Source organism: Halichoeres trimaculatus, unplaced genomic scaffold (assembly GCF_033239565.1).
Source record: "Halichoeres trimaculatus isolate MK-OKI-2021-1 unplaced genomic scaffold, fHalTri1.1 fHalTri1_scaffold_17, whole genome shotgun sequence".
In the NCBI taxonomy this organism is placed as follows: Eukaryota; Metazoa; Chordata; class Actinopteri; order Labriformes; family Labridae; genus Halichoeres; species Halichoeres trimaculatus.
In genome coordinates, this window is record NW_027437195.1 from 13,085,409 (window position 1) to 13,103,901 (window position 18,493).

The 18,493-nt window shown below is 43.4% G+C and overlaps 2 protein-coding genes across 6 annotated transcripts in view; one reads left to right on the forward strand and one right to left on the reverse strand.

Annotated features, from left to right (window-relative positions):
- The first annotated feature begins 1,455 nt into the window (after positions 1–1,455).
- Positions 1,456–3,752, forward strand: id2a (inhibitor of DNA binding 2a). Its single transcript, XM_074692802.1, has 3 exons — positions 1,456–1,930; positions 2,201–2,261; positions 3,077–3,752. Exons 1-2 carry the CDS (start codon positions 1,574–1,576, stop codon positions 2,255–2,257), a joined length of 414 nt encoding a protein of 137 aa, XP_074548903.1. The 5' UTR covers positions 1,456–1,573; the 3' UTR covers positions 2,258–2,261; positions 3,077–3,752.
- A 1,355-nt stretch (positions 3,753–5,107) lies between these two features.
- The window catches only part of kidins220a (kinase D-interacting substrate 220a), a 52,932-nt gene continuing 39,546 nt past the window's right edge, over positions 5,108–18,493 (reverse strand). For 2 of the 5 annotated variants that reach the window (XM_074691986.1, XM_074691987.1), the window contains exons 25-32: positions 15,986–16,197; positions 13,887–14,003; positions 11,822–11,854; positions 10,600–10,716; positions 8,615–8,713; positions 7,607–7,825; positions 6,958–7,179; positions 5,108–6,597 (exon numbers count right to left, since the gene is read on the reverse strand). In XM_074691986.1, coding sequence (XP_074548087.1) covers positions 5,683–6,597; positions 6,958–7,179; positions 7,607–7,825; positions 8,615–8,713; positions 10,600–10,716; positions 11,822–11,854; positions 13,887–14,003; positions 15,986–16,197 — 1,934 coding nt within the window. In that variant the 3' untranslated portion in view covers positions 5,108–5,682. The remainder of the gene's footprint in view (positions 6,598–6,957; positions 7,180–7,606; positions 7,826–8,614; positions 8,714–10,599; positions 10,717–11,821; positions 11,855–13,886; positions 14,004–15,985; positions 16,198–18,493) is intronic. The other 3 variants (XM_074691989.1, XM_074691988.1, XM_074691990.1) reach the window with 3 other exon arrangements.

Here is an 18,493-nt window from a genome sequence, read left to right on the forward strand (position 1 = left end):
CATTAAATGTGTAATCTTTTCCCCATACCAACTTATTTCTACATCCAGGATTTTTAACAACGTCCCAATCACCTCACCTACTAAAACGTATTTATGCTTCTACTTTATCCTAAAAGAAAAAAAAAATCAGCAAATCACTACAATCTACAGCAGCCCCTGGGGGCAATTAGTTAGTGGCAGCATCAAACAAGCCCCCCCTCTACCAAACCAACCTCTTCCAGCTGAAGAATGAAGCGTGTAATTCCCACAAACAAACGACTCATTCAGAAAACATTAAAATGTCAATAGTAGTTAATCAAGTCCTCACGTGCTCATATATGAAAGGCACATTTGTAGAGCGTGACTAAATGAACTTTGACATACAACATACTCAGGTGGCGATTAACACACAAGTGCACGAGACCCTTACTGATACATTTAGTGACACATGCACACACAACCTGGGATTTTCAAAACAAGGCAGGAGCACATGACTGCTTTGGTTTAAATGACACTTCTCTAAATGAAGTTTGGTGCATCAATAAAAACACCTTTAAATGAGTTGATAGTGATAAATGGATACGTACAAAGTTGAGTGTTACAATCATTTATGTTTATTTTCTTCCCTGAATTTCTGACTAACACACCAGGCTCATGGAAGATACCGTTGTTGCGGGTCATGTTCTCACTTTGTGCATAATTAGGCTACAGAATCATCTCAGGTTTTAATGTACCTCTCAGTTTTAATTCCTCATGCGTAAAACACCAAAACGATAATTTGTATTATTTTTTGCTTACACCACTCTGTTAGCTTGTGAACTGTTTCATTTCCACGCAAACATTTCTCTGTTTTCAAAGTCAGGAACTCGCCTTCACACCGGTTCAGGCTGGAGGGAATTAAGAATGATCAGACGCGCCTGTTGTGGTCCCCATCATCACCGCTCCACACCTCCAACCAGCACCTGTCAACTAAATGGACGAGTACTAGCAGAAATAAATCTGATGGCAGATAGTCGATAATTTCTCTTTGACATAAGATATGAATAACAGATACCAGCGCATGTTTAATGAACGAGGTTTTATTCCAACATGAACCCATTTGTCATTAAAAGACGTTTTCAACACCTTTTCTGCGTAGCCTAAAAGAGACAGCCCGATTTTGTTTACGTAGTTTGGGGAAACAGCTTAGCGCGTGCTCAGGCCGCACCATAATCAATTGACAGCCTCGCACTTCTTTAATTTTCTTGATCAGAAACAGGTAAGGGCTTAATTTTCCAAATTGCCCACCAGAGCTGCTGAAGCGCCCTCTCCGGGTTCCGCCTCCAGTATGCGTTGCCACTGGTAACACAACGGTGAAGGGGAGGGACTTCTGCACGAGGAGCGAATAGTAGGGCTGAACGGCGTTGAGTGACGTGGTGTCTTTCACCAATCACGCCTTTAGACCCGCCTCTGTCGCGTGCATACTATATAAAGAACACTGACAGCTTGAAAATCCAGTCTGATCGCTGGTCTTTGACAGAAACGGGACTTAATAAGAAGCAAGAAAATCTACATACATTCACAACCTCTCGCGCTTTTCTCAAACACTTTGAAAATGAAAGCAATAAGCCCCGTGCGGTCCTTCCGGAAAAACAACGCGAACCTAACGGAGCACTCCTTGGGAATCTCACGGAGCAAGACCCCGGTGGACGATCCGCTCAGCCTGCTCTACAACATGAACGACTGCTACTCCAAGCTGAAGGAGCTCGTGCCCAGCATCCCCCAGAACAAGAACGTCAGCAAGATGGAAATCCTGCAGCATGTCATCGACTACATCCTGGACCTGCAGATCGCGCTGGACTCCAGTGTCGCACTCACCAGCCTGCATCACCAGCCCGCACGGCCGGGGCAGGCTCCATCCAGGACCCCTCTAACCACTCTCAACACAGACATCAGTATCTTGTCATTACAGGTAATTACACCGTAGAAGGCGGTTTGTTGTGGAAGATATTCAGCGGTTCATGTTTGTGCGCATAGCCCGTGCGCTTTTGTAGCCGATGCGTAACTCGCACAAAATGGCTTATTGGAGAAAGAAAATGGCATGTTTTTCTTTTTTCCTTATTGCACGGAACGAAACCAGGAAAAATCCGACCTATGTAACACTGCTACAACATCGATACCTCTCAATCCGGTGCTTCGTGGAGAAAATTAACATTTGGTCTGTTTGTTTGTTTGTTTTCAGTCCCCGGAGTTGCCATCAGAGCTGATGACAGATGACAGCCGGACTCTGCATCGTTAAAGCGGTAAGTAGGCTGTCCTCATGTCTGCTTCTACTGCTGCTGCATTCTGTCCAGGGCTCCTCTACAGCCTGTCTCCCAGTCTGCTGGAGCAGAATGCACGGGCTAGAATTACCATTTACCAATCCGTTTGTTCGCTGCTAATGTGGCACGTCGTCTCACGTTGCTGTAATGCTCACAATATGTTTTGCATGAGAACACCGCGGGCTCATCCTGGATCAAAAATGTAGGTTTTCAATGATTTCGAAAGCCCGAACAATAAACCGAGGGTGTATCTCAGAAATATCACAACACCGTCGCGTGAAGTGTTTCAGTAATCTGACTCGGATTCATCAAAAATTCACATTTTCAGCACCGCGTTTCGTTTGGTTTGGTCCAAAGGACAGTCTTGCCTCAGGCTGCTTTGGTTACTGTTTATAAGTAGCAGTATTCAGGGTTGTATTATAGCCTCTTGTGTCTATAATGAAGAGCATCTGCAACAGGAAAATAATGGCTGTTTGGATTACTGCTACTACGATGTCTGCACATAATTGGTACAAGAAGTGGGTAGGCGCCAGCTGAGCGGCAATTACGCTGATTCTTCCCCAGATTGTAGGCTGAAGTTGAGCGAAAAGTGTGTGTGTGCGCGCCTCCCTCCTTCTCTCTCCTTCTCTCACTGTGTGTATGTGAGTGTGTACATCTGGAGCGCAGGGTTTGCTTAGTATTGGGAGTGTTTGGTTAAATGTTAAAAACTGCGGCTTCCTCCCTGGCGCCAGTCTGTCCGGATCTCGGCCCTGTTTGCATTTTCTAAACACGCCTCTCTCTTTCTCAATCTTTTGCAGGTGTTTGGTCAAGACGCAAAAACACACACAGGACCTGGGGAGCAGGACTTTCTTCCCCTCCCTCCTTCATCACCTCCCCCCCAAAATTCAACCTCCGTCCTCCAGGCCTGGATTTTTTTATTTTTTCTTCTGAAGCTGAAATCAAGAGACTTTTGCTTATTATGGGACAATCTTATGTGATGTGTTTTCTGTTTGGACACTTCATTATTTAACTTAAGACTTATTTTTTATTTGTGGGTCCTTTCTGGAAAATGGAAGGCGCGTTATATTCCCTACAGTGGGAGGAAAAACGAGATTATTGTCACAAGGATTATTTCCACCCCCTCGTCCTCACCCCTTGCCCCCCTCCTTGTTGAAGTCTTCGCTTTTTTTGCGGAGGTGGGAACGTGAATAGAAAAGACAACTTGGTTAGTTACTGTAAAAAGTTTAGTCTTGTCTTGTCAGAATTGTTGGCACATGAAGGACTGGACGTTGTTCAAAAAAATAAGAAAAAAAAAAAAGTTAAAATGAGAGAATGAACCGTGTGAACTCTTACCGGGAGTTTATCTTGTATAGTTGCAGAAATTTGAAACTTCTGCAAAAGTGTAATGTTGTACTTAATTATGCTGAAACTTTTTATAAAAGTAATGTAAATTGTACCTTTTTTATACAAAATAAATCAAAAACGCAACTTGAACATGTTTCATTTTGGGGGGTTGGAGATTAAAAAGTTGACTGATGGTCAGAAAGTGTCAAACCAGCACGTCAGATCAGATTTCCAGCTACGCGTCCAGCTGACTTTCCACAGAAATGCTTGGATATGAGTGTACTCTTTATGTATAGTGAACATCTGACACACTTCATAAACAGATCTCACAACAAAGTGTCCTTATCAGACCTGTACTGTGACCAACAACTATCTGAAACACAGCGTCGACGCTTCCCGGAGGCGAACACGATCCTGGGGACGCATAGTTGAGTGAAAAAGCTGATTCAGGTCGCACTGACTGCACTTTTACTTTCTCACATGCTATGCAAAGTAAATAGGATTAAAGGTTTTAGTAACACAGCCTGAGCCACTAAAGAAGCGGAGTGTAGGCCCTTTAGCTCGGGAGAAGGCAACAGTGGCGATTTAAGATGAAGATGAAAATTGGTTGGTGACGCGTTAACGAGTTCAAATAAAACATTTTACTATTTGATTCGAGTCAAAGCTTTAATTCCTTCAGTTTTGCTTTAAGTTGTTTGGTTTGTTTGCATTTTGTTAATAAGTCGGTGACTTCTCCTGTCACATGATGACAGCCTAAACAACACAACAGTAGTGTCACTGTTTGAACACATCAGGCATAGGAATTTAAACAGAGGGATCACGTGGCATTGTAAACAGTGTTGTTCGTTACCAGTGAGAGGTTAAAAAACCCTAATGATGAACGTGAAAAATGTGGATCTGACTAACTTTAAAAATACTCGACTGGTCTCCCGTGTTATTTTTTCAGCTCACCCAGTAGCATACTGTAAGACTGATACCATGTTCATGGATAACTGTGGCAAAAAAGGTGGAAATATTCTGGTGCCACATACCTGCAAACCAAACTTATTTTGCATTTGGTGATTTCCCTCAGGATCCACTTCTTTCTAGGTTGATTGTGTAAACTGTAAAGAAACCCACTCACTGAATGAACGATTAGAAACTCGCTAAACAACACATCAAAAAGAGAACTCAAGATCAGCCAATCAAAAATCACTCTGATGTGACCCTTACAGGCTCCTACATCCCCTGTGCTAAGGTTGTAATCCCCACCAGCTCCTGAGACTGTCAGGCAGTGTCCTCCAGTACGTTTGTATGAAGAGTGCGCCATCTATCGGTCAAAATAAATCCTGTCAGATCGCCTCTTTTTACACCCCTGCAGGAGAGCAGATATCAAGCAGTTAAAGAAAACGCTCTTGATTTAATCTGTTTTGTTTTATTTTCCTTGGCTTTTCAAACTTCTGCCGAGGTTTCACTTCCAATTCTCCTACAAAAAAGCAGAAAACATGAGATTCATTTCAAGGGTCAGCACAGCAAAGTGTTTATTGATTCACAACATCTCACATAGATCTTCGAAACACCTTTTTAAGACTAGTTCATGCTCTTCTTCCATCGTCCAAACTGCCAACAACACATCACAGCACTGTCTACACTACCGAACACTGTAACGATCAAAACACTTCAGCGGCTTAAATCGTTGGTAAGCTTTCACTCATAGCTACGTAACTGTATCTATGGTTTCACAACATGTAACATTTCTTCTCTACACACACTTTTTTTAATAACAGCACCACACTCACATGAGAACTACCTAAAAGATCCTCAAAAGTGGGACAGGAAATGTAACAAAGATGAGTTAAAGATGCAAATTTTGACACATTTGGTTTCATTAAAGCCCTTGTGTTTTTTCTCAGTGTGACTTGAAATTTGTAACAATTCAAGAGAAAGTTTTCTTTACCTGAAGAAGTACTTAAAGCTTTTAAGTGCACTACACCTCCTCTCTAACAGCAGAACACATATCTACTCTGATTCCATCAAACACGTCACAACAAGAACACATACAACAGTCTACTTGACCCTTCTCAGACTCACACCCACTCCCTCAGAGAACGCTCTCCCTCTCGTCTCCCAGGCTGATGGTGCGCAGGTTCTGGTTGTGAATGGTGACGGTGGCAGTGGTGGTGTTGGGGGTGCTGCCGCTGCCAGGGGTGATGAGGATGACAGCTGGTGAATCGTCAGCACTGGAGGAAGAAGAGGGGGAGGTGGATGCAGACTGTGTGCCTGTGATGTTAGCCAGCTGCTGCTGGTGGCTGTTGTTGGTGTTGGTGTTGGTGGTGTCGTTGGGGCTGTTTGTGTTGTTGTTGTTCAGGGTGGTGTTGCTGTCGGTGCGGTTGAGGTTGCTGACCCCGCTGGACGGCCATCCTTCGTCCGGGCTGCTGGCCATCAGGCTGGCCTCAGACGCAGCCTCAGAGCAGATGGACATGCGGGCCACCGTAGAGTCCTGTAAGCCGCTCAGGCTGCTCGGGAGTAGGCCCCTCTTCTTCACCAGACCCTCCAGCTCCAGCTCAATCAAGCTGGCCTTCTGTGTTCCTCCATCCCGGTCTGCTTCGGCCTCCTCCAGGGAGCTGTCGCTGGAGCGCATTCCTGAGTCCGATGAGTCCTTCTTGTCCAGGAGGATTTCGGAGAGGAAGCCAGGCTTGGCGAGCAGCCCCGAGGAAGGGGAGCCTCTGTGGGCGGAGGGAGCATCAGGCTCTCCGTGGAGGAGAGGTGTGGTGTTGTCAGATTCCTCTGGACCAGAGTCTTCATCGCTGGGCAGCTTGTGGTACAAGGCCCCCGCTCTCTTCTTCTTGGAGCCTGGAGTCCTGGAGGAAGCGCTGTGGTCCAGCTTCTCATCCTCCTCACTGATAGGGTCGAGGGTCTGGGCATCGGCTCCTGAGGGGAAATCCGTGGCATCACTGGCTTTGGAGCCTCTCTTGGTGAAGGACTTGCGGCTGTCTTGGTCAGCTCCTTCCTTGGCCTGAGGAGAGGGAAGAGGATCCAATGAGGAGAACATGAAAATATACAGTCTCCTGAAGAGGGGATCGCTGTGCCTCTCTTATGAGCCAAGAGAAACAAAGAGTTTAAGCCAATATTTAAGAAATACAAGATGTGATCTCCCCTTTCCCAGCCCAGAATGAGATTTGCCGCAGCACAAGCCAGAGGAATATAACATTTAAAACCACAATCTTTAGAAAGACATAACATACAGGCTCAGAAACCAGGCACTGACAGAAGAACAAGAGTTATTTTCTGCTGTCTGTCTTTTAGTGATTTTCTACTCATGCTGTCTGTAATGCCATGACAAACACAAACCGTGCACGTGTGACTGCACACCCACCCCTTTGTCCTCTGAGCCGGCAGCCTGCAGGAACTGTCCAGGGTGGGGCTGCACGGGCCGCTCCCCCCCACCGCCGGACATCTCCACCTGCGCCATCTGAGCGATGTACTCCCTGTAGGCGTCTCGGTACTCGGCCTGCTGCTTGTCTGTCAGCTTGCAGATGTCGTTGGAGGATTCCTGAGAGTTGAGGCTGGACATGCTGGAGGTGCGGAGATTCACCACCTGAGGGGGGGAGAAGTTGTTAAGTGGGAGGATGGCCTGAATTTACTTCTTAAAGCCAGAAACATTCAAAAGTGTTTGAAAATGCAATGAATACGCTGGATAAATTCATATTTTTAGCATGGGCTGAAAGTGAAGTTTGTGAGCTGTGTGTATGTGAGTGTTTGCTGGTGTCAGAGACGGGGCCCCTTGACACCTTTCTGTGGGCTTTAGAGTGTGTTTTTTATTTTTGCAGTGTTAGGAACACCATAACCTTCTCTGTTGTGCGCTTTTCTCTGTAAACCACATTAATGTGAAACCACTGAGGCCACCTGCTTGATCACGGAAGCAGGAAGGTGTTCACACGCCTTTAATATGCTTTACCGGCATACACTGATCTAAACCTGCTGTTGTGGAACATCAATGAAAAGCTCCAGACAGGAGAACCGACCGGCCAATGAGAGTTGTTGCTGTTTCTCGGAGGTTCCTCCAGCCCGGCTCCGCTGAGCTCCTCGAAGCTGAGGTTGAGGCTGAAGGCCGTGGCCTCGTGTTGGGTGCCCCCTGAGCGTCTGCTGGGCTCCCCGTGGTGCACGGTGCTGCCCTGCTCGCTTGCAGCTCGAGACTCATCCAGCAGCAGAGCCTGGCTTTCAGCGTGACGCTGCTCCATCAGCTGGGGGGAAGAAAACATCATCACTTTTTGAGAACACAGTGACTGGTGGTTTTTAAAGCATGTGGCGCACAACACAAATCACAACATGTGCTTATGATAGTGCGCTGTTCGCTAAGTCGAGTGGTTACGCCCGTCAACATCTTCCCAACAACACTGCCTCTTCATCTAGGTATCAGGCAGCCATCTTGAACCAGATGTCCGTGCTGGCTGCTTCCTGGCAACACAACACTGGTTAGTGCATGGAGCTGTAAGGCCAGCTGCTGCAAAGCGAGCGCTACATTGGATCTCCTGTAAAACACAACCAATCCCAGCCTCTGGTTTGGAATTAGGAGCACAGGCTGACGTCTGATGAAGTGGAGCTGGCTACATGTGTTAGTTATTTCAGCCAACTGGTCTCCTGGCTGACTGACTGGCGGCCTTCTCATAATACGGATTATAAAATCTCCCTCCTAATATCTCAGCGGAGCACAAGATGTTGTATTATGAGATGCTGTCTGGCTTCATTTTGGGCCAAACAAGTGATGACAGACACCAACAGGAGGGGTCTGAAGGGACAGAGAGTATCATGGAGTGAAGAGGACGTGTTATATATTCATATGTAAATTAATATCAAGCTTTTAAAGCTTTTTTTTCTCCAATGTTTACCTCTTCTGGTGACTCACTCCTTTGAATGAGCAACATGTTCTTCAGCCCAACAACACAATTATACATTTCATGTAAAATTTCCAACTACAGGAAACCAAGCAGTGAGGCGCACATTGACGCCTCAAAGAATAAATCCAGCCTCACCATCCCCCTGAAGAGCTGCCAGTCACCAAAGTTCATCTCCATCTCTTTCTTCAGCTCGTCGATGTTGCACTGAGACAACACCCGGCCGTTAATATTTGCCTGCAAAGGACAGAGAGAGGATGAAGGGTCTGTTCATGGGAAGTTCATGTCCACCAGGTTTAACAGGTTAGAGCTAAATTAAGTAAAGAGGCTTCACACCAATATGCATCTATGTAGTTTGGCTTGAACTTTGAAATGAGGTATGGCCCTTATGGCACACCGTAGTTCAGTTGCAGTGTCTCCCTGCATCCTGTTGTAACTTTTCCTGAAAATAATGACTCTTAACCCTTACGAAAGAAAAATATAGTGCAGCATATTGGAAAAAATCACGTTATATATTAGGTAATATATTCCCATATATGAGTATTAGTATTTATATTTTCCAATATATTGCAATATATGGAAAGCGGCAATTATTTGTATACTTTGCAATATATTGCAATATATTTCATGAATATATAATATATTGTATATGTGCCCTCAATATATTATCCCATGTATATCATAATATATCAATAATATATTACAATACCATCCATCCATCCATCTACTTCCGCTTTCTTTCGCAAGGGAAAGAATCTCAGCTAAGTCAAAAGTTATTTCCACTTTGTGTGTGATATAAAGTGTGACCAAAGTATGAACATAGTTTGAGCTACAACCTACATGCTAAGCATACAGGTGCAGCTAATCACACTGTTTTTGGCAGGCAACCGCATCACAAAAGCTAGCAGAGTTGTTCTGAAGAGTCAAACCTATGAACAGTTTTGTGCATGAACGAGTAAAAATGATCATGGTTATTGGTATACACCACTACGGCACTCTGTGCATTAAGTATGGCTCATCCTGCAGACAGCTCGCACAGTACGGTAACGTTTTTTCGGTCTGTGGTTGTGTAACAGAATTAGCTGGAGGGATTTGAATTAATGCATAGATGGCTCTACTGAAAAAGAGAACTTGTAGTGAAAAAAATTAACATAAAGAAGTTCATTCCTGGACCATGAACTAAATTCAAAACTTTCATAAAATGACCTATTATTGTGAACTAGTTCATTTAAACTGGTGTGAACTGAATTTTGAGCTAGCTTACTTTTTGTGTGAGCTGGCACAACACTACCTGTGGATGAAACTAAACTGGGGAAGTTAGCGACAGTGCTTTGTAAACAGGTGACGGCTATGGGAGATGTTGAGGTTAGCATGTTATAGCTAACCCTATGCTAACCTTCGCAGTGCTATCCTCACAAAATAGCAAACACTGTACTTTACAGAATAAGCGCTTTAAGATTCTTCTCCCCTGATGTTTCAGACCACATTGGTGTAACAGTAGAGCATTTATTTCAATTAATTCAAAAGTACAGACCACAGATTTTCATTTTCTGAATCAAGACATTGACCATTGCTGTTATAAGAATTGCTGGACATTTCTAATTTGGACTTAAATACTAATTCCAGGTGTGCCAATAAGGCTATAGCAAGCAGGTGGCCTGGTTTGACTCAAACTTTCAGTCTCTTTCTCTCATGTCACCCCCCATTCTCATCCTGTTTCCTGCTCTTTCCGCGGTCCTGTGCTCTTTGAATAAAAACCTCAAAAATGTAACTTAAAAAAAGGTAGTCTGCGATGTCTGCCACATAATACAGTTTCATTTAATCAATTTAACTGAGAATTTATAGCACAAAGTACAGATTGCTATATGCATAACCCTGCTTTTGAAATTTTTTTGTCTTGAATACAATCGGTAAGATCTGCATCTGAATTCATAGATATTTTCTTTAACGCCAAATGTAACTTTGCCTCTGTTTATGTAATCAGAATAAAGGATTAAACCTTTTCCCAAAGTAGATTAAAACATCTTTAATGTAGACAAGAAATAAGAATTCCAAATATTTTTCAGAACTGACTGTAGAAGTATCAGTGAGTCTGAGTGTTACTCTGTTTCTGATGTACACACCTTCTTGACTGTTGAGATGTACTGAGGCAGCATGGTGGAGTCTATTCCGTCAATCAGTTTGAGACGCTCACACACTGCATCCGTGTTCAAAGAGCTGAGCAGCACGGCAGGAGGAACCTACAAACACACGCCCATAGTTAAAACAAACTCAACCAGTTTATTTCTCCTTGAAACAAGTTAAAGTTGTCAGAGCAAACACCTGCATGGTTAGCACACTGTTAGCCCAGCTCATCCCTCTAAACTCACTGATCGGGGAAAAAACGAGCATCAGTTCCTGGTGAGAGGACGTGCAGGCTTGTTACTTTAAGGCACACAGAGGTGTAAAAAGAACGCAATCCTGCACCGTAATTCTCTGGGACAGTCACACAAAGTAAGTGTCAAAGTAAACAAAGCTGCCAACATTTCCAAATACACAGTTACCTGCTCTGATTCTTGTTCTCTCTGTATACAGAAGCATGTTAAGTGTGTGCACGACACTTAAGGGATGGAGTCTTTAAGTCTGAGTGAAGCGGCCTGATGTGACTCAAACCAGCGGCCTGCTGATGCTGCGCCAGGCCTCACACACGGCCATCCACTGGCACCCAAACAAAACAAACCTCATCAAACCTCCCTCTTTTACCCTCCCTCCTAACTCCATCCTCTCTCATTCTGCTTCCCTTCCTCCCTTCCTTCCTTCCTTCCTTCCTCACATTCCTTCCCTCAAAGCCTCCTGCGCTGACCTCCTACCCCCTCCATCTCTGATTCTCTCTTCCCCTCCTGTCCACCCTTCCTCGTCATCTCTCCTCTCTCTGTCTTTTTCTCTCTGCTATTAGCACCATTAAGACGGGGCTTCAGTCTAAGCCCCTCGGCTTTGTTTCTGGTTTCGAGGGAGAGGAGAGCAGAGCTTAGTCGGCCTGTGAGTGGTTGTTAGACAGAAAAAAATAAGCAGCTCACATAATACAGTACACAAGGGTGGGTGCCAACTTTCTGTAGCGGCGGGCAAGAGGATGAAGACTGGCACTCAGGGACTTTTGCTACTCTTTACGATGGATTTCCTCTGTGATGAAACCATGTTAGTGAATCTGCTGAACAACTACGCGACGGGAAGTTGTGTTGTGCAACTACTTCTATGTGATTCTATGATAACTCTTTCTACGACATGCTTGGTAGTATTGATCGGTGTGTTAGGAATGAGGTAGATACATGGAGGATGGAGTTGTATGATCAGAAACCAAAGGGGTACCTGCTTGAATTTGTAAGGCAGCGACTTTAAATGCTTGAAAAGGAGACAAAAAGAAGCAGATGGATAAAAAGTTAGAAAATGCACACGGACAAACAGAGTTATAAAGCTGGGTTACACCTGTGGGGGAAAAAAAGACAGAGGACGGACAAGAGGCACATTTATCCGTCACACAGGAGAGGAGATGTCCAGCTGTAATGGAAGAGGCTGTAGGAAAAAGAATTATTACACAAGGAGACGTTTTGTTTTGCTGGAGTCAGCAGGCTTTTAAAGGGATCACGGCTGCAGACGAGACTCAGACAGAGAGAAAGATCTAGAACGAGACGTTTCTCACTGCACAGAAAAAAAGCAGAAGTTTCAATTGAGGAAAGGCCTTGAATACATACAACTCCTCGATTCAGACTGCGCGGGTGTATTCTAAGAACATGAGCGAGAGCATAAATGTCTGGGAGAGTGTGTGTGTGTGTGTGTGTGTGTGTGTGTGTGTGTGTGTGTGTGTGTGTGTGTGTGTGTGAACCCTCATAGTGTGTCTGCTTGATAAGAGTGTAATTACAGCTGGGCTGAGCTCAGGGCTGGGCAGGAGGATGGGGAAGAGGAAACAGAGCTCAGTGCGGGAGGAAGCGTCTTGGTAAGGAGATAAGCTGTACCAGCGCTGGGCTCATTGTCAGTGTGTGTGTACGCATGTGTGTGTGAGTGTGTGTGTGAGTGCTGCCAGCCCCAACAGTTGCTCTGATGATAATCCCGACAGCCTGAGGAATCCATACTCGCACTTATATCAGCTCAGCAATTACACTGGGCTATGCCCGCTTACATTTTCAAAGACTCACACAAATGAGCTGGTGCACACACACACACACATACACACCTTTAGATCTGAGGAAATACAGGCACACGTGAACACCGCACAAAGAGATGAAGAGTGAGGCAAAAAAGATGAGTTAATGTACACTGAGAAGCCAGAAAGGGGTGAAACTGAGGGAATGTATACTTAGGAGAGAATCAGTGTAGGATGTATCAGCAGGACAGGAATAGAGGTTTAAAGAAGAAGAAGAGGAAGATTGGAGCAGGAATTTAAAGACATAAAAATACAGACTGAGAAGGGGAGGAACATTTCTTAGTAATCTATATTTAAATCTTTCATCCAGCTCCTTGAAATACGTGCTGGCAGTGTCTGATAAGTGGCTTTGTGGAGCAGAAATCTCCCGAGGAGTGTTATCTTCAAATTGTTCTAATAGTGGCAGCTTTCTCTTAAAATGTGTGAATATCTGGATTGGAGAGTTTCAGCTCTTGTCAGAGCGACTCCATGCACAGTTTAATTGGGTTAAAAGCACTTTCATTCTGTAACAGAATGAAAACTGTTACTGTTTCCAACATGCACTTTATCAGCGTGTTACATTTACATATGCTGAAGTTTGTGACAAAATACACGTCTTTGAGCAGCTAGCGGGAAGTCATTTTCACACCGGATGCAGCTCATGTGTTTATTGTGAGAATCTGTCAGTGACTGTCTATAAATGTGTCTGCTTTTGTAAACCACAGCAGCTAAATTAGCAGTTAAGTCAAACATACAGGCTTGCATTTTAGACACGCAACACAAGAAATGACAAATGAGGTTTGAGCATCGGGTCAGCAGGCTGATAACGACGGACGAGCTGCACGTTTGCAGCTGTGGCTACATGTTACCATGTTAGGGTCAGAGGGAGAGGACGAGAGGCCTTCTCTGGTGTCCTCTGCAATGATATCCTGACACGAGCAAGAAGGGAGACATGGAGGGTAATGTAGTTCATTACAAGGAGGGGATAAGCCCCGCACAGTCAGTGCTGGACAGCGAGAAAAGATGGGTGTTAAAATGTAAAGTTAAGCTGTGTGAGAGCAAAGGAAGGGTAATCAAGAGAAGAAGAATTGCTGTTAGTTACTTCAGTAGAGAGTTTGTAAGTTACATTATTTTTGTATTATTGATTAAAAGGTGGATTGAGGAAGAAATTCAGACCATTTTCTACCTTTTTACTATCATAAAGCTACAACTACTTCATCTGCAGCTGTTACTGTCAGCTGCGTCTTTACTTACAAGTCCATTGGTGCTGTCCTTAGGCTGACCAGACGGTTTAATGGAGGGGCGCAAGGATGGGGGGGCATGGTGGGTGTAATGCCGAGGCAGGTGATACACATGATGGGGGAAATAAGGCTATGAGAGGAGAGGAGAGGATGTGGGGGGAGGAGGGGAGAGCAGGTAAAAATAAAATGAAAATCATACAGGGGTGGTCAAGCTCACAAAAACAGAAAAACAGAACAAAGCAGGGATAGATATGTGCTACATGTGTTAACTCTTTAGTTCTCTTAGTTAGCTGGGGTCCATGTGAGATGAGGGCGGTTTTACATTGACAAAGTCTGTGTCAGAGAGGGCCTACTTTAGGAAATAAATTAATAAATAAAATTAATAAATACAATAAATAAATTAATAAATAAAACATAAATAAAACTAATAAATAAAATAAAATAAACAAATAAAAAAACCCATAAGTTTCACTAATTTAAGAAAAAAATCTCCTAAAAATTCATTTACACAGAGTTTTCAAAATATTCTGACTTTCACTCAAACTTATATAGAGGCACAGAGATAAACTCTGCACTACAAAAACTAAATTTTTAAGACTTGTTTATGTATGAATACATTATTTTTGCTTCAAAGAACTTAAAAAGCAAAGTTTTTTTTACTCTATTGGCAGATTTTTTTGTTCCTAACAAGCAATTCGGGTCATTTTTGTCTTTTGATATCTTAACGTAAGACTTTATTTAACACTTGTCAGGTGAAAGTGGCTCACATTAAGCCTTATAGGACCATTTTTATTCATTATTTTTGTAGTGCAGCGATTGGGAGTTTAATATCAACAAATAATCTTTTTTTATTAATATATGTTGAAGAGAAAAATATCCCAGAAATGATCTAACTTTACCCTTGGGATGTTGAAAAGTGACTAATTTTCTCATTGTCTGATCCGAAATCTAAATTCTGATTAACCAGCAAACCTCAGGCCGAGCAACAGTCAGATAAAGATAACTGTCCCAATCCAGCACAGTTACGACGGCTACCGCTTTTTGGCTAAACGCTGTGGCCAACACGAGTGGAGCTAGCAGCACCAGCTTTCATTCCTCCTTGAAGCTCAAAGTTACATGTATGTGCTGGTTACACGTTGCTCTGGTTGAGCTATTATACAAATGTATCTTCATTTTACAGATCAAAATATGACCAAACAGCACAGTACAACATGTTCACTGTTATCTGAGCTTCTTAACATATGTTTAATGGAGCAGCGGTGGATATTAACTAGAGACAAGAATAATGTTCTTCAACAGATCTCGATGTAATCGGTCTTGTTCAATAGACTAAAGGCCCACACACTTCACACACACCTATCTACCACATTCAGTTTTTATACTACAGCAGCAGCTTTTCAATTCAATGTGAACTCGTATTAAGTCTGAAAAAAATCAGCTGAGATATTGTCCATGCCTCTCTTTGTTCTCAGGGAATTTGGGTTTTTAGCTTTTGACCCTTTCCTGATCACGTCACGGCCTCTGTGAAAACATATTTTGATTTGTAGAATGTATTTCATAGTTACTTGTTCTAAAATTTATTTTATAATCACTCTTTTGATGCTCAACTACTAAATATTTCTGTAATTTAGGCTTCACCGTATAAATTGTTTAAGATTAAATTTGCCAATTCTTCATGTCTCTGTCTCTTTTTCATCCTGTGAGACGTCTACGTCTGCACACGTCTCATGCTTTTTCATGGTCACTGAGAGGATGTTTTTTCTCTTCATTTTCAGAAAAACTGGCACAAGCTCAAACTTACAGGGATAAATGTTATCAGTTCAAGAAAACAGGTGCAAACTTTTCTGTACTGCAGGTAAGAAACAGGTTCATTAATCCATTTCAGACTTTACTTTATAACTTTCAAAAGAACAAATTCATGACAAAAACTTTCAAATATGTCAGCATCTAAAGCTTAGGTGCTTAAGGTCCTTGTGGTGCTTATTTTGAGTCATTGTATGTGGCTGATCAGTAAGGTTTTATTTTTAGGTTATTAGAACACAGACACCCAAAGGATTCTGAATCATTTGTGTACTGTTGATTATATCATCACGCATCCCTTCATCATCTCACCCGGTTGTAGAATGGGTGCTGAGGGCCCGTCATCCCGCTGAAGTAAGAACTGTGGGGCTGAGGAGGCAGGGACCCTGCGAAGGAGGCCGTTGGGGAGCAGTTGGCAGAGTGCTGGCTGTAACCTGACTGTGGACGGGGCACTGCGTCCTGAAGGGGCAGCGTGGGATAGGTCACTCCCCCTATGTGCATCTGCTCTCTGGCTGCACGTACATCTGTGAGAGGAGAGCCAAGAGGGAGAAGAAGGAAGAAGGAAGTGTTTTATCTGCAATGGTGACGATCATATCTTGGCTATCACTATAAAGACCCCTCAGATCCTCCCACGCATCAATAATTTAGCTTTATTTCATCATCTCCAGAGGGTTTAACAGTGGTGAATCCACAGAGAGAAATAGATATCAAACAATCGATGCACACAAGAGCAAGAATTCTAGATTCTTCAACACAGCAGGGAATGAAAGAACAATGTTGTTCCTGAACATGTTTCTTTTTCCAAAATAAAAACAATCAAACAACTAAATGCTGGAAAGAAAAAGGGCGCAGATGTTACGATTACAGCGATCTTCAACTGTGAATCCCATTCTCACTTTGATTTCTATTACTCAGTTTACTCACAAACCAGCAGGCGTGCTGATATTCTGCCTTTTCCAAATGTTAAACTGGCCACGTGATCACTCTGGCACATGGAGCCCCTTGCTGTCCCTCACAAATAAATTCAACCGTGTAAACAAAGCAAAAAAAAAAAAAGCAGATCAAGTCAAATCATAGATTTGTTGAAGTTTCTTGCCACAATTGTTTCACATAAATCAGTATGACTTCTAATCAAGAGGGAGCGGAGGAGTGAAGCTTTGGTAAAACCTCCCAAATCAAAGTGAAATAAGCCGGGAGACAGAACAGAGTGGCTCTGTGTGGCTGGCAAGAAAGTAAGAACCAGAAACAGAAGCAGGCACCAGAATGTCTCCTGGTTATACAAGTGGCTGCTGAATGACACGCTGAGTGAGACCAAATCCAGCCTGCGAACACAATGGGGGCCTTATGATGTGAGTCAGGCTCATGGGCGGGTATCACTGACAGCGCTGCCCACTGGCTGGCCACAGGACGCCGGGCACCGAGCAGCGAGCGGACGCAGAAGGAGAGGAGGGATGCTTGGTCACTCTGGGACATGTGTGAAAGTGAAAGCACCCACACTCTTCTAAAAACAAACACATGTTTTGGTGGATGTAGGTACACACTCCCAGCAGACTCCTGTACTTTCACTTAGCCACTGGACGTCTGGTCATGGAGCTCGGTCAGCTGCGCCCTTCATGACTCAACCTTGGCTCAATGGAACAGACTTTGTGTGTGTGTTTGTGCGTTTTCTGTGCTCTCATAACACTATGAAGTAACAGCTTCACACCAGGCGTCATTGACACTCCTGTACAGGCTGAATGGACGCTGACGCACGGTAGCAAAAGTACAGCGCAGCTCTGGATTTCAGTTTAATGCTGCTGCACTATGACGTCACCGTCACTACTTAGCTGTGAAAATTCAGTGTAGCACTGGAGGCAGATTGGTGACACAAGTGAAAATATTGTCCCGGTCCCTCAGCGCTGTGGTGGAAACCTGCTCGACATTTGATTGTTTGGAAATGAGAAGCAAGCCGTGGGTTTCTGAGAGCCCCTGCAGCGGGTGATTTTAGAGCAGACCCGGCTGAAATGTTATGAGTAATGTCACTGCCAAATGAGCTGGCAATGAATGCGACACATCACAAAGAGGAAAGTTCTTTGTTTCTCTGTGCTATTGTATAGTAAACCCTTTTGTGTTCTTTACATAAAAACTGTACAGTCAACCTCTCTGTCCCCAACACATTCATAGGCACACATGCTATGTCCTCATTTCAAATAAAAAGTCTGGGAACTGTATCATTTCAGGCTTGAAACAAACTGGGTAATAACTTGATTTGATTTGTTCTTGTTCTTTTGCCTTTCTAATTTTCTCCGTTGGTAAAATTTAAAAACCTATTTCTGTAATTGTTCACAAATTGACTTGAATTTAATAGAAAACAGTCAGTATGTGAGCAGTAACCAAGAAGAAGAAACTGCTTTAAACTTTAAACTTTCTAGTTCTTGCAGTGCAGTGTTCATCTGCAACCTTTACACATCAAAGCTCTCTTCATTTATATGCATATGGACTTTAAGTTTTTAAGCCTTTAAGTTCATATGTACATAATTCATATGTTTTGTTTATGCCTTTGTAAAAAAACAAAATGCAAAAATTTTTATCCAGGAGGTGATACATTTCTTTGGTAATACAGCAATGAAGTGACTTCGTTTTTTGACGTTTGGAGACATGATTTTGGTTAACTTTGATGACTAACGTGCAGATGTCTAATTTTATTAGTCAGAGAATCTTCATCAGAAGTACGTTTTGAAGTCTCACTTCAACCAACAACACAACCTTGCAGCGCCATTCTGCAGTCAGGTGATCCAGGTGAGCCAGGTGACAGATGTTAATAACTTGGCAAAGTAAGGG

What these genes read in the sequence shown, in the direction of transcription:
- id2a (XM_074692802.1), top strand. Translation starts at nt 1,574, where the DNA reads ATGAAAGCAATAAGCCCCGTGCGGTCCTTCCGGAAAAACAACGCGAAC. An exon ending in TCAGTATCTTGTCATTACAG is followed by an intron (nt 1,931 to 2,200) that starts GTAATTACACCG and finishes GTTTGTTTTCAG; the next exon opens with TCCCCGGAGTTGCCATCAGA.